This window comes from Somniosus microcephalus, chromosome 17 (genome assembly GCF_052327205.1).
Source record: "Somniosus microcephalus isolate GS21.2 chromosome 17, FLI_Smic_1.0, whole genome shotgun sequence".
NCBI classification, from domain to species: domain Eukaryota; kingdom Metazoa; phylum Chordata; class Chondrichthyes; order Squaliformes; family Somniosidae; genus Somniosus; species Somniosus microcephalus.
In genome coordinates, this window is record NC_141003.1 from 62069661 (window position 1) to 62084766 (window position 15106).

At 54.2% G+C, this 15106-nt stretch overlaps 1 protein-coding gene across 2 annotated transcripts in view; it reads right to left on the minus strand.

Annotated features, from left to right (window-relative positions):
• kcp (kielin cysteine rich BMP regulator) overlaps positions 1-15106 on the minus strand; it is a 209490-nt gene that overhangs the window by 146776 nt on the left and 47608 nt on the right. For both annotated transcript variants that reach the window (XM_086010530.1, XM_086010531.1), the window contains exons 5-8: positions 11005-11188; positions 10500-10639; positions 3752-4667; positions 780-2196 (exon numbers count right to left, since the gene is read on the minus strand). In XM_086010530.1, the coding sequence (XP_085866656.1) occupies positions 780-2196; positions 3752-4667; positions 10500-10639; positions 11005-11188 (2657 nt within the window). The remainder of the gene's footprint in view (positions 1-779; positions 2197-3751; positions 4668-10499; positions 10640-11004; positions 11189-15106) is intronic.

A 15106-nucleotide genomic window follows, 5' to 3' on the forward strand; every position in this document is an offset into this window, starting at 1 on the left:
TAAAAGCTTTTGAATGTAATTTAAAAAATTTTACTAAGAAGCTGACTACTGTACCCCAACGTAACTAGAAAATAATTTTGTATATTTTTTAAAGCCATTTTCAGTAATTTAAAATCAGGTTACTCACAGGTGGTGGATCGACACTGTGATTAAAAATGCTTATTTTTTGTGATAAACCCATTTTCAGCTGTATTAATCAAACTGCACCTAGATACTACTCTTAAACACATCAAGGAATATTTTTATAGCAAAATTTTTTTTTAAATGACCTTCTAAAACGCTGTCCAATTGTGCTGGTTCATGGCAGTTTTTACCTTTGGCGATGTGGAAATGAATTTGTGGAAATGAGAGAGAAAAAAACCTTCTCAAAATGGGCACGTAAAGAAGGAATGATAAGTTAATTTAAAAGCTTGGTGAGGTCACAGTTAGAGACTGTGTGCAGTTCTGGCCTCCATTATAGAAAGGAGGACATTTAAAGCAGAGCGAGCGGACAGTGTAGATTCACCAGGATTCCAGGGATGGAAACTAGAGTTTGGAGGAGAGACTTGAGATACTGGGACTGTTCCCACCGGAGCACAGGAGGCTCAGGGAGCTTTTAGAGATTGTTTTAAAATTATGAATAGATTGACAGATTGAATAGAGGAAGACTCTTTCCGCTGGTTGGGGAGTCAGTGATGAGATGTCCTGAAACAAGGGGTCACACCCACTTATAAAATCAGCACCAGCACCATAATCAATCATCAATAAACAATTAATGGACACTCAGACTACACGCCTACCTGAGGTCAGGGGTCACAGGAAGCCAAAGGTCATTGTCTTTCACCGAGGTGATGCTGGGGGTATATCCGCTGTCAAACGGGTGATGGGAGGCCCACTTCTGCTCAACATGCCGGATGATGGTGACAGTCTCTTGCACATCGGTGGTCATCCAGTTCTGAACGAGCCACCAGTCTGGGAGTGGGGTTACTGGGGGGCAGATACGTTTAATGTTGAGGAGCAGCTCAGGGTTTGCCATGTACAACTGCTGCTGGACGAAGAAGTAGAATCTCATGTGATGTGGGCCTCTGAAGAAGTAATTACAGTTGTCCTTGTCATAGCCATCCTCATCAAAACCAAACACATCAAACCCATTCTTATCCAAGCCAAACTTGTTGTATCCGTAGGTGTTATAGCCGCTGTCAAAGAGTGACTCAATGACTTCCACCTCAATGTAAGGCAGGTAGGACTCATCTTTCCTCATTCCAAATGACGTGACTTGAGACCGATTGAAGCCGTACCGATTGTATCCTGAAACGTCGAACCCTTCAATGTCAAAACCGTCCCGGTTGAAATGGTCTCTGCCATAGCCATACTGATCCCAACCGGATAGGTCAAAGCCACTGCGATCGTAACCCTGCCGGTCGTACCCATGCACATCGTACATTCCTCGTAGGTCCGGTTGTGCATTTTGATCAAAACCTTCCCTGTTGTAGCCGTGCCTGTCGTAGCCGTGCCTGTCGTAGCCCCCCTGGTCATGGAGGGGGGAATTGGGGGTTGTATAGTTGCAAGGAGCACCAAGTGTGACTGGGACATACATTGTGCAGAGCTGCTGCTGAGACAAGAGGAGGTCATCTGGGGCGATGTCAAATGGCTTCATCTTCACAAATCGGAGTTCAGGAGGGTAACGGGGCAAACCGCTGGAGCTGCGGTCTTGCCAGTGAGTCCAAAGCTTGTCCACAAATGCATAATGGGACAGAAAGATTGGATCGTATGGACTGAAAGGAGAGGCCATGTGACCTCCGACCCAGAGATGGAAGAGCCCCGAGATGGCCTCCATCTGAATGGAGAATTGGTCGAAGTCTTCTTCTGCCAATATCAGCTGGACGTTGATCGCATCCGGCAGAGTGACGGAAGAGTTGAACCGCCGACGGAGGCAAGGTACCCACTCACTGTCCTGTTGGAAAGGGTGATGGGAGATGCAGTCCATCTCTGAGTCTCCGTTCGGCCCAAAGAAGTTTCCCTGCCACACGGTGGAGCTCTCCATCGAACCTGCATCAATGGTCCATTCGAAGTATGGGATGCTGATGTCACACGATATCTTCTGCAGCTCCCGCTCCACTGTGCGGAGGAAGTAACGATGCCAGGGGAGGAAGGTGGACTGCCCATTGGCCTGTGGAGCGTACTCTGCTCTCAACTGAGCAAATTCGTCCCAGGTACCTGTCGAGTCATGGTAAAGCGTTAAGAAGGAACCTGCATTTCTAGAACGCCTTTCACCACCTCAGGACGTCCCAGAGCTTTTTACGGCCAATGAAGTGTAGTCACTGTTGTCATGTAGGAAACACGGCTGCCAATTTGTGCACAGCAAGATCCCACAAACAGGAATGAGATGAATTAGTTCATCAGTTTTAGTGGTGTTGGTTGAGGGAAAATAAGCAGCTAAAGTAACGGATGAAGCTGTGTCATACAATCCCGTAAATATTCCCCAACTGTGGCAGTAACAGTATCTTGGGGCTTATGGGGCCTATAGTTTTAATAGGTGACTTTCACTACTGCTATGAATGCTGGGATACCACCCCTCCATCACATTCAGAGCCAGAGAATGCATTGACTAGTTTGATGGATAGGTGAGATTGGGATTTTTGGGGGAGAGGGGAGCCCCCCTGTTGGTGAACCTGTAGATACCTGTTTCTCCTGTGCCCCAACATTTGGTGTTGATGTAACAGTTGGCCACAATCTGTTTAGCTACGTCAGTTGAGGGATAAATATTGGCCAGGACACCAGGGAGAACTCCCCTGCTCTTCGAATAGTGCCATGGGATCGTTTACGTCCAGCTGAGAGGGCAGACGGAGCCTCGCTTTAACATCTCATCTGAAACATGGCACCACACCCGCACACACACATACGCATGTGTATTTGTGTGCATGTGTGCGCATGTGTGTGTGTGGGTGAGGGTGCATGTTTAGGGGGATTGGCAAATAAGGACCGGATTAGACTCAGCTATGTTGTCCCCTCCATGAAAAAATACTGTGCTACCACTCTTGCGCACACAAGCGCTCTCTCAGGCGCACACATGCGCGCATGCATACACACGCCGCTTCTTCACATGGGCGCGCTCCCTCACACGCACAGACGCGCACTCCCTCACACACATGTGCGCACGCACGCACTCCCTCATGCACACATGCGCGCTCCCCTCACACACACAAACACACGCCCCCTCACACACACGCTCCCTCACACGCACACATGCTCCCTCACACACGCACTCCCTTACACACACACACTGCTCCCTCACACACGCACGTGCTCCCTCACACACACACACACACACGTGCTCCCTCACACACACACGCACGTGCTCCCTCACACACACACACGTGCTCCCTCACACACACACACGCTCCCTCACAAACACATATGCTCCCTCACACACACACGCTTCCTCACACACACACGCTTCCTCACACACACGCTCCCTCACACACACACACAAGTGCTCCCTCACACACACACACGCTCCCTCACACACACACGCACTCCCTCACACACACACGCACTCCCTTACACACACACACGCTCCCTCACACACACACGCACTCCCTCACACACGCACTCCCTCACACACACACGCACTCCCTCACACACACACGCACTCCCTCACACACACACGCACTCCCTCACACACACACGCGCTCCCTCACACACACACGCGCTCCCTCACACACACACACGCGCTCCCACACAGTGATGTGGAGCAGAGATGAGGCCATACCCTGTTTGAGGTAGAGATCTCGTATTGCCGCCTGGTAAACCTTCATCTCGCCGGCCATCATGTCCCGGATCTCCTTGCGTTGACTGACTTGCCGACAGTTGCACTCAATCACCCCGGTGTAGCTGCACAGACAGATCTCGCAACCGTACTCAAAGGACTCTCCAAAGCGATATGAGCGGCCATGGAAAGTGCAGCCACAGCTCTGGCCACAGGGGACATCCTCACACCTTCGGCCTGGCCTGAAGCTGACCACTTCTCTCCTCAGGTCAGCTCTATTGATGGCCTGGCAGTGAGAGGATGGCAGATATTCACAGTGATAGACATAGGCTGCGCAGAAACCAAGATAGTTGAACCCCTCACGGTTGATCCCAACACAGTCAAACTGGGCTCGGTTGTAACCCTCTGCATTGAATCCAGCCGCATCAAATTCCCCTCGGGAATCGTGCTCCCCTTTCTTGTTGTGTCCCGTGAGGTTAAACCCAGTGACCTTGTGGAATCCATCCCGGTCGTACCCCTGTTTGTCAAACCCGTACTTGTCAAACTCTCGTCCATCACTCAGACCACTGAAGACCTGGCCGTTCGGCCCAAACAATGCAGGCCCAGAACGCACGGGGTTAAACGCCACCACCTGCCTTCCAGTCCGGTCCAGGTTGGATGTGTTGTATCCATAGCGATCGTATCCTTCGTGGTCGTAGCCAATCAGAACGTTGGTCAGTTTTGGCTGGCGGAAGCAGCAAGCTCCAACCTCACATCGCCTCTTGCATTCCTCGTGTGTTTCAAAGTTGTTGCTGTTCCCGCCACAGCCGCTGTAATCAAACTCCTCACACAGGCCCGAGGGGTTGCTGTAAAACCAGCGCCTCGTAGGAACGCTGTGTCTGCCATTACAACCACCTTCAACCCTGGGCAGAGAGCAGGCCTGCAGAACAAACAGGGTTAAAGGTCATCCACCAAACACACACTATATAATGCCCTGCATTTATGGCCAAAGCACCAAAATAACTGAACTCGGCTGGTCAGTGCCAACTCTTCCCCCTCCCCCACCCCGCCCTGAAGTTGCTGACTCTCTTGCCCTTGAGAATTAGGGAACTAGAGGGATGGGCTTCGATAGGAGAGTTAGGGGACTGGAGGGCGGAGCTTCGATGGGAGAATTAGGGAACTGGAGGGCTGAGCTTCGATGGGAGAGTTAGGGGACTGGAGGGATGGGCTTCGATGGGAGAGTTAGGGGACTGGAGGGATGGGCTTCGATGGGAGAGTTAGGGGACTGGAGGGCTGAGCTTCGATGGGAGAGTTAGGGGACTGGAGGGCTGAGCTTCGATGGGAGAGTTAGGGGACTGGAGGGATGGGCTTCGATGGGAGAGTTAGGGGACTGGAGGGATGGGCTTCGATGGGAGAGTTAGGGGACTGGAGGGATGGGCTTCGATGGGAGAGTTAGGGGACTGGAGGGATGGGCTTCGATGGGAGAGTTAGGGGACTGGAGGGCTGAGCTTCGATGGGAGAGTTAGGGGACTGGAGGGATGGGCTTCGATGGGAGAGTTAGGGGACTGGAGGGATGGGCTTCGATGGGAGAGTTAGGGGACTGGAGGGATGAGCTTCGATGGGAGAGTTAGGGGACTGGAGGGATGGGCTTCGATGGGAGAGTTAGGGGACTGGAGGGATGGGCTTCGATGGGAGAGTTAGGGGACTGGAGGGATGGGCTTCGATGGGAGAGTTAGGGAACTAGAGGGATGGGCTTCGATGGGAGAGTTAGGGGACTGGAGGGATGGGCTTCGATGGGAGAGTTAGGGGACTGGAGGGATGAGCTTCGATGGGAGAGTTAGGGGACTGGAGGGATGGGCTTCGATGGGAGAGTTAGGGGACTGGAGGGATGGGCTTCGATGGGAGAGTTAGGGGACTGGAGGGATGGGCTTCGATGGGAGAGTTAGGGGACTGGAGGGATGGGCTTCGATGGGAGAGTTAGGGGACTGGAGGGATGGGCTTCGATGGGAGAGTTAGGGGACTGGAGGGATGGGCTTCGATGGGAGAGTTAGGGGACTGGAGGGATGGGCTTCGATGGGAGAGTTAGGGGACTGGAGGGCTGAGCTTCGATGGGAGAGTTAGGGGACTGGAGGGATGGGCTTCGATGGGAGAGTTAGGGGACTGGAGGGATGGGCTTCGATGGGAGAGTTAGGGGACTGGAGGGATGAGCTTCGATGGGAGAGTTAGGGGACTGGAGGGATGGGCTTCGATGGGAGAGTTAGGGGACTGGAGGGATGGGCTTCGATGGGAGAGTTAGGGGACTGGAGGGATGGGCTTCGATGGGAGAGTTAGGGAACTAGAGGGATGGGCTTCGATGGGAGAGTTAGGGGACTGGAGGGATGGGCTTCGATGGGAGAGTTAGGGGACTGGAGGGATGAGCTTCGATGGGAGAGTTAGGGGACTGGAGGGATGGGCTTCGATGGGAGAGTTAGGGGACTGGAGGGATGGGCTTCGATGGGAGAGTTAGGGGACTGGAGGGATGGGCTTCGATGGGAGAGTTAGGGGACTGGAGGGATGGGCTTCGATGGGAGAGTTAGGGGACTGGAGGGATGGGCTTCGATGGGAGAGTTAGGGAACTAGAGGGATGGGCTTCGATGGGAGAGTTAGGGGACTGGAGGGATGGGCTTCGATGGGAGAGTTAGGGGACTGGAGGGATGGGCTTCGATGGGAGAGTTAGGGGACTGGAGGGATGGGCTTCGATGGGAGAGTTAGGGGACTGGAGGGATGGGCTTTGATGGGAGAATTAGGGGACTGGAGGGATGGGCTTCGATGGGAGAGTTAGGGGACTGGAGGGATGGGCTTCGATGGGAGAGTTAGGGGACTGGAGGGATGGGCTTCGATGGGAGAGTTAGGGGACTGGAAGGCTGAGCTTCGATGGGAGAGTTAGGGGACTGGAGGGATGGGCTTCGACGGGAGAGTTAGGGGACTGGAGGGATGGGCTTCGATGGGAGAGTTAGGGGACTGGAGGGATGGGCTTCGATGGGAGAGTTAGGGGACTGGAGGGATGGGCTTCGATGGGAGAGTTAGGGGACTGGAGGGATGGGCTTCGATGGGAGAGTTAGGGAACTGGAGGGATGGGCTTCGATGGGAGAGTTAGGGGACTGGAGGGATGGGCTTCGATGGGAGAGTTAGGGAACTAGAGGGATGGGCTTCGATGGGAGAGTTAGGGGACTGGAGGGCTGAGCTTCGATGGGAGAGTTAAGGGACTGGAGGGATGGGCTTCGATGGGAGAGTGAGGGGACTGGAGGGATGGGCTTTGATGGGAGAATTAGGGGACTGGAGGGATGGGCTTCGATGGGAGAGTTAGGGGACTGGAGGGATGGGCTTCGATGGGAGAGTTAGGGGACTGGAGGGATGGGCTTCGATGGGAGAGTTAGGGGACTGGAGGGATGGGCTTCGATGGGAGAATTAGGGGACTGGAGGGATGGGCTTCGATGGGAGAGTTAGGGGACTGGAGGGATGGGCTTCGATGGGAGAGTTAGGGGACTGGAGGGATGGGCTTCGATGGGAGAGTTAGGGGACTGGAGGGATGGGCTTCGATGGGAGAGTTAGGGGACTGGAGGGATGGGCTTCGATGGGAGAGTTAGGGGACTGGAGGGATGGGCTTCGATGGGAGAGTTAGGGGACTGGAGGAATGGGCTTCGATGGGAGAATTAGGGGACTGGAGGGATGGGCTTCGATGGGAGAGTTAGGGGACTGGAGGGATGGGCTTCGATGGGAGAGTTAGGGGACTGGAGGGATGGGCTTCGATGGGAGAGTTAGGGGACTGGAGGGCTGAGCTTCGATGGGAGAGTTAGGGGACTGGAGGGATGGGCTTCGATGGGAGAGTTAGGGGACTGGAGGGCTGAGCTTCGATGGGAGAGTTAGGGGACTGGAGGGCTGAGCTTCGATGGGAGAGTTAGGGAACCGGAGGGATGGGCTTCGATGGGAGAGTTATGGGACTGGAGGGCTGAGCTTCGATGGGAGAGTTAGGGGACTGGAGGGCTGAGCTTCGATGGGAGAGTTAGGGGACTGGAGGGCTGAGCTTCGATGGGAGAGTTAGGGGACTGGAGGGCTGAGCTTCGATGGGAGAGTTAGGGGACTACAGGGATGGGCTTCGATAGGAGAGTTAGGGGACTGGAGGGCTGAGCTTCGATGGGAGAGTTAGGGGACTGGAGGGCTGAGCTTCGATGGGAGAGTTAGGGGACTGGAGGGCTGAGCTTCGATGGGAGAGTTAGGGAACTGGAGGGATGGGCTTCGATGGGAGAGTTAGGGGACTGGAGGGATGGGCTTCGATGGGAGAGTTAGGGGACTACAGGGATGGGCTTCGATGGGAGAGTTAGGGGACTGGAGGGATGGGCTTCGATGGGAGAGTTAGGGGACTGGAGGGATGGGCTTCGATGGGAGAGTTAGATGACTACAGGGATGGGCTTTGATGGGAGAGTTAGGGGACTGGAGGGATGGGCTTCGATGGGAGAGTTAGGGGACTGGAGGGATGGGCTTCGATGGGAGAGTTAGGGAACTAGAGGGCTGAGCTTCGATGGGAGAGTTAGATGACTACAGGGATGGGCTTTGATGGGAGAGTTAGGGGACTGGAGGGATGGGCTTCGATGGGAGAGTTAGGGGACTGGAGGGATGGGCTTTGATGGGAGAGTTAGGGGACTGGAGGGATGGGCTTCGATGGGAGAGTTAGGGGACTGGAGAGATGGGCTTCGATGGGAGAGTTAGGGGACTGGAGGGATGGGCTTCGATGGGAGAGTTAGGGGACTGGAGGGATGGGCTTCGATGGGAGAGTTAGATGACTACAGGGATGGGCTTTGATGGGAGAGTTAGGGGACTGGAGGGATGGGCTTCGATGGGAGAGTTAGGGGACTGGAGGGATGGGCTTCGATGGGAGAGTTAGGGGACTGGAGGGATGGGCTTCGACGGGAGAGTTAGGGGACTGGAGGGATGGGCTTCGATGGGAGAGTTAGGGAACCGGAGGGATGGGCTTCGACGGGAGAGTTAGGGGACTGGAGGGATGGGCTTCGATGGGAGAGTTAGGGAACCGGAGGGATGGGCTTCGATGGGAGAGTTAGGGAACTGGAAGGATGGGCTTCGATGGGACAGTTAGATGACTACAGGGATGGGCTTTGATGGGAGAGTTAGGGGACTGGAGGGATGGGCTTCGATGGGAGAGTTAGGGGACTGGAGGGATGGGCTTCGATGGGAGAGTTAGGGGACTGGAGGGATGGGCTTCGATGGGAGAATTAGTGAACCGGAGGGATGGGCTTCCATGGGGGAATTAGGGGACTACAGGGATGGGCGTCGATGGGAGAATTGCGGGACTGGAGGGATGGGCTTTGATGGGAGACATGATGTGGAGATGCCGGAGTTGGACTGGGGTGGACAAGTGTAAGAAGTCACACAACACCAGGTTATAGTCCAACAGCTTTATTTGAAATCACAAGCTTTCGGAGCGCTGCTCCTTCGTCGGGTGAAGTGGAGAAATGCATAAAGACACAGCTTATATTGTCAGAGAATAATGTCAGATGTTTGCAGGTAATCTTTCCAACTGCCATTTATCACACCTCGGCAGAGAGATAATCACAGCAATCAAAGGTCTGAATGGTGTCCAAACAGGTCAGTCAGGGATCTTGGGTTCATGTCATGTTACATGTAACCCCACCTGACATAGGGTCATCCAGACTCGGGTCGTCGTTGGCTTGTTCTCTCTACACAGATGCGGCCGGACCTGCTGTGATTTCCAGCAAAAAAAAATGTTTTTTGTCTGTTTTTTTGTTTTTCATACAGACCCCAGCATCTGCAACATTTGACCCCTTGTGACCCCACCTCATTGTTCTTTGATGTAATGTTTTCCTGACTGACCTGTTTGGACACCATTCACACCTTTGATTGCTGTGATTATCTCTCTGCCGAGGTGTGATAAATGGCAGTTGGAAAGATTACCTGTAAACATCTGACATTATTCTCTGACTATATAAGCTGTGTCTTTATGCATTTCTCCACTTCACCCGACGAAGGAGCAGTGCTCCGAAAGCTTGTGATTTCAAATAAACCTGTTGGACTATAACCTGGTGTTGTGTGACTTCTTACATTTGATGGGAGAGTTAGGGGACTGGAGGGATGGGCTTCGATGAGAGAGTTACGGGACTGGAGGGATGGGCTTTGATGGGAGAGCTAGTGAACTGGAGGGATGGGCTTCGATGGGAGAATTAGGGAACTGGAAGGATGGGCTTCGATGAGAGAGTTACGGGACTGGAGGGATGGGCTTTGATGGGAGAGCTAGTGAACTGGAGGGATGGGCTTCGATGGGAGAATTAGGGAACTGGAAGGATGGGCTTCGATGGGAGAGTTAGGGGACTGGAGGGATGGGCTTTGATGGGAGAGTTAGGGGACTGGAGGGATGGGCTTCAATGGGAGAGCTAGTGAACTGGAGGGATGGGCTTCGATGGGAGAATTAGGGAACTGGAAGGATGGGCTTCGATGGGAGAGCTAGTGAACTGGAGGGATGGGCTTCGATGGGAGGATTAGGGAACTGGAAGGATGGGCTTCGATGGGAGAGTTAGGGGACTGGAGGGATGGGCTTCGATAGGAGAGTTAGGGGACTGGAGGGATGGGCTTCGATGGACCCAATGGCCATTTACAATGTTCTCATTGGACAGATTACCATGTCGGGCTGTGTGTTTCCTGTTTTATACAATGATGATGAATACATTCAGCCTTTCCCATGAACTGCTCAGGGTGTCACTACCTGGATCATCGGCTCCTCACACAGACGTCCCGAGAATGTCGCGGGGCAGTTGCATGTAAATCCTGAGGGTTGCCGCCCGGAGTCAGAGGTGAGATGTTGGCAGAGGCCCCCATTCCTGCAGGGGTTGGTAAAACAGGGATCTGGAAACAAAGCACAATGTTCAGAGCGTGAGACAGGCTAAAAGCGACAACTCGTGAGGCTGGCGCTGACACCACTCGCGGCAGGCTTGCAGGGCGCAGCCGAGTCTCTGCCACAGGGCACTAAGGGGTCACGGCGGGACGCTAAGGGGTCGTGGTGCACAGCGATGACGTCATCCCCGGCGGCGCAGTGGCCCGGGGAGATTCTGGGGGGCGCCCCCACCCGGGCGATAAGCCCTTTACATCCCGTTAACGCTCTCCAGATGCGCTAACGGCAGTCGCAAAGGAGCCGAATTTCATGGCCAATTTGTATTGGGGTTCAAAGCATTTGGCCCTCCCTTCTCCTCATCCCAGTGTGCAGTACTCACCCTGACAGAGGGGTCTGTCACCCCGCTTTGAGCAGTGTACCTCTCCCTTGGTGCAGGCACAGGTGCTGCAGGGGTCCTGGTCCCACGACTGCCCCTCCTCGTATTCCCTCCCCTGCCACGAGCACATGGGCTTCCTGCATTCGCACGTCTCCAGGTGCTTGACTCGCACTAGCAGCTCCGAGTTCTAAACAAGGAAGAAAGGCAGAACAGACTGTCACGAACACAATGGCAATATTAGCCGCGGCAGGTGCGGACTCTCGCTGGGACACAGGTCACAGCCACAGGAGCATTTGCCTACCTTGCTCCATAACCAGTCTTCAAATCTGAGTCAAACTAGTGAGTGTCAAGAGGAGAGAGGACAAGGCCCACAGTGCAGAAAAGAGTAGGAATAAGGAAGGAGAGGTTGGGGAATTTAATGTGCCTTCAGAATCCAGCCGTGACATCCAAGCTCACCATTTCCGCCGGGGTCACCAGTGAGAGATTAGAAGCCAGAATCCTGTCTAACATTCCACTTCTTCAACCAAGGGCTAACTGTAGCATCCCAACATCTGTCCTCACTGCCCGAGATCCCACCATCTGTCCTCACTGCCCGCGATCCCAACTTCAGTCCTCACTGCCCGAGATTCCAACATCTGTTCCTACTGCCTGAGATCTCAACATCTGTTCCCACTGCCTGAGATCCCAACATCTGTTCCCACTGCCCGAGATCCCAACATCTGTTCCCACTGCCTGAGATCCCAACATCTGTTCCCACTGCCCGAGATCCCAACATCTGTTCCCACTGCCCGAGATTCCAACATCTGTTCCCACTGCCTGAGATCCCAACATCTGTTCCCACTGCCCGAGATCCCAACATCTGTTCCCACTGCCTGAGATCCCAACATCTGTTCCCACTGCCCGAGATTCCAACATCTGTTCCCACTGCCCGAGATCCCACCATCTGTCCTCACTGCCCGAGATCCCACCATCTGTCCTCACTGCCGGAGATCCCACCATCTGTCCTCAGTGCCCGAGATTCCAACATCTGTTCCCACTGCCCGAGATCCCAACATCTGTTCCTACTGCCCGAGATCCCACCATCTGTCCTCACTGCCCGAGATTCCAACATCTGTTCCTACTGCCTGAGATCCCAACATCTGTTCCCACTGCCTGAGATCCCAACATCTGTTCCCACTGCCCGAGATTCCAACATCTGTTCCTACTGCCTGAGATCCCAACATCTGTTCCCACTGCCTGAGATCCCAACATCTGTTCCCACTGCCCGAGATTCCAACATCTGTCCTCACTGCCTGAGATCCCACCATCTGTTCCCACTGCCAGCGACCCCAACATCTGTCCTCACTGCCCGAGATCCCAACATCTGTTCCGACTGCCAGCGATCCCAACATCTGTCCTCACTGCCCGAGATCCCACCATCTGTTCCCACTGCCAGCGATCCCAACATCTGTCCTCACTGCCCGAGATCCCACCATCTGTTCCCACTGCCCGAGATCCCACCATCTGTTCCCACTGCCCGAGATCCCAACATCTGTCCTCACTGCCCGAGATCCCACCATCTGTTCCCACTGCCCGAGATCCCACCATCTGTCCTCACTGCCCGCGATCCCAACATCTGTCCTCACTGCCCGCGATCCCAACATCTGTCCTCACTGCCAGCGATCCCAACATCTGTTCCCACTGCCTGAGATCCCAACACCTGTTCCTACTGCCTGAGATCCCAACATCTGTCCTCACTGCCCGAGATCCCAACAGCTGACCTCACCCCCATTGAGAGTCGGTGCCTGTGGAACTGTACCCCAGTGAGAGTCAGTGCCTGTGGAACTGTACCCCAGTGAGAGTCGGTGCCTGTGGAACTGTACCCCAGTGAGAGTCGGTGTCTGTGGAACTGTACCCCAGTGAGAGTCAGTGCCTCTGGAACTGTACCCCAGTGAGAGTCAGTGCCTTTGGAACTGTACCCCAGTGAGAGTCGGTGTCTGTGGAACTGTAGCCCAGTGAGAGTCAGTGTCTGTGGAACTGTACCCCAGTGAGAGTCAGTGTCTGTGGAACTGTACCCCAGTGAGAGTCAGTGTCTGTGGAACTGTACCCCAGTGAGAGTCGGTGTCTGTGGAACTGTACCCCAGTGAGAGTCAGTGTCTGTGGAACTGTACCCCAGTGAGAGTCAGTGCCTGTGGAACTGTACCCCAGTGAGAGTTAGTGCCTGTGGAACTGTACCCCAGTGAGAGTCGGTGTCTGTGGAACTGTACCCCAGTGAGAGTCAGTGTCTGTGGAACTGTACCCCAGTGAGAGTCAGTGTCTGTGGAAGTGCACCCCAGTGAGAGTCAGTGTCTGTGGAACTGTACCCCAGTGAGAGTCAGTGTCTGTGGAACTGTACCCCAGTGAGAGTCAGTGCCTGTGGAACTGTACCCCAGTGAGAGTTAGTGCCTGTGGAACTGTACCCCAGTGAGAGTCGGTGTCTGTGGAACTGTACCCCAGTGAGAGTCAGTGTCTGTGGAACTGTACCCCAGTGAGAGTCAGTGTCTGTGGAAGTGCACCCCAGTGAGAGTCAGTGTCTGTGGAACTGTACCCCAGTGAGAGTCAGTGTCTGTGGAACTGTACCCCAGTGAGAGTCAGTGCCTGTGGGACCCGTACCCCAGTGAGAGTTAGTGCCTGTGGAACTGTACCCCAGTAAGAGTCGGTGTCTGTGGAAGTGCACCCCAGTGAGAGTCAGTGTCTGTGGAACTGTACCCCAGTGAGAGTCAGTGTCTGTGGAAGTGCACCCCAGTGAGAGTCAGTGTCTGTGGAACTGTACCCCAGTGAGAGCCAATGTCTTTGGAACTGTACCCCAGTGAGAGTCAGTGGCCTAGTAATTTGGTATAGCCGCGTTTCGGGCGCTGGTCCTGGCGATGCGCATAGTTTAGCGCCAGGCGCAATTTAGCGCCACCTAGCGCGATATTGGGTTGCAGCGCCCCCTAAAGGTGACTGCGGCGCTAAATCAGGCGCTGCATGCTACTCTTAAGGCGCTAACCCGGCGGCGCAACCCAATTTTGCGGCGGCGGGGCGCAGCGAAGGTGCTGTCAATAATCACTTTCCCTGAGACACACTGGCGCCGGCCAGCTCTTAAAGGGGCAAGTCAATTGGCATCACCAGACACACTCACTGCCTTGTAGGCCTTCAAAGCGGTGGGAGCCTACTTGTGGGGCCCCAGCCCAGCAAGACATGGAAAGGGTGAGGCAGAGGGCGGAACGCCTCACTGATGGGGCATTGGATGCTTTGGTTGACGCAGTGGAATCAAGGCCAAGGGAGATGGTCGGAATGTGATTTATGTTTTGGACAGTCTCCCGGGTGTGAGAGGCAGTTATGTGTCAGTATATTAGTTTTGCTTTCTGTTGCCATAGCTTTCTCATGTTTGAAGGAACCACATTTTGTGTAATGAAACACTTTCTTCATTTACAATGGCCATGCCTGCTATTTACATGCATCTTGCCCTTCACAGGCTTGGGGGTATCAGACCGGTTCTATTCCTGTTCTTGGAATGGCAGCAAGCATTCCGTGAGAGGGGCCTAGAAGCTACTTCTGATCAGCCTCTGACGCGCAGCCTGAGAAGAACCGCTCGCGTAGAAGTTCAGGCCAGCAGGCATCTTCTCAGCCACCGACAGAGATGTCCTGCACCTTATCTGAGGCTGCAGATCTGGCTGAAGCAGCTGGCACAGCTCAGTCACCACCTCCTTTCTAAATCGCAGCCTTCTGACACACTGCTCCTCCGGCATGATCATGTAGGAAAACTGCTGTCGTAAAACTCTGCCAGCGTAAGGTCTTCTGTGGCGACGTCTGTTGGCCCTCCTCCGTCTGGCCATGCCCGCCCCCCTCTCCCAACGTCTCAGTGCCCTTTCCAGATGATTCAGCAGCAGGACGTTCCCCTCCAATGCAGCCCCCATAATAAGTGCCCACAGGAAGGTTCCCCATTGTCAAGGCTCACCAACAGCAAGGTGATGGTCAGAAGGCTGAAGATCGTCTGCCTGCGCTGGCTCAGTGGTCAAATGGCTCTCAGTGTGCAGCTCAGCAACTCTTTGTAGCTCTCGAGGAAGTTGTGCTCCAAAAATGGCTGCCGCTTTTAAACCACACC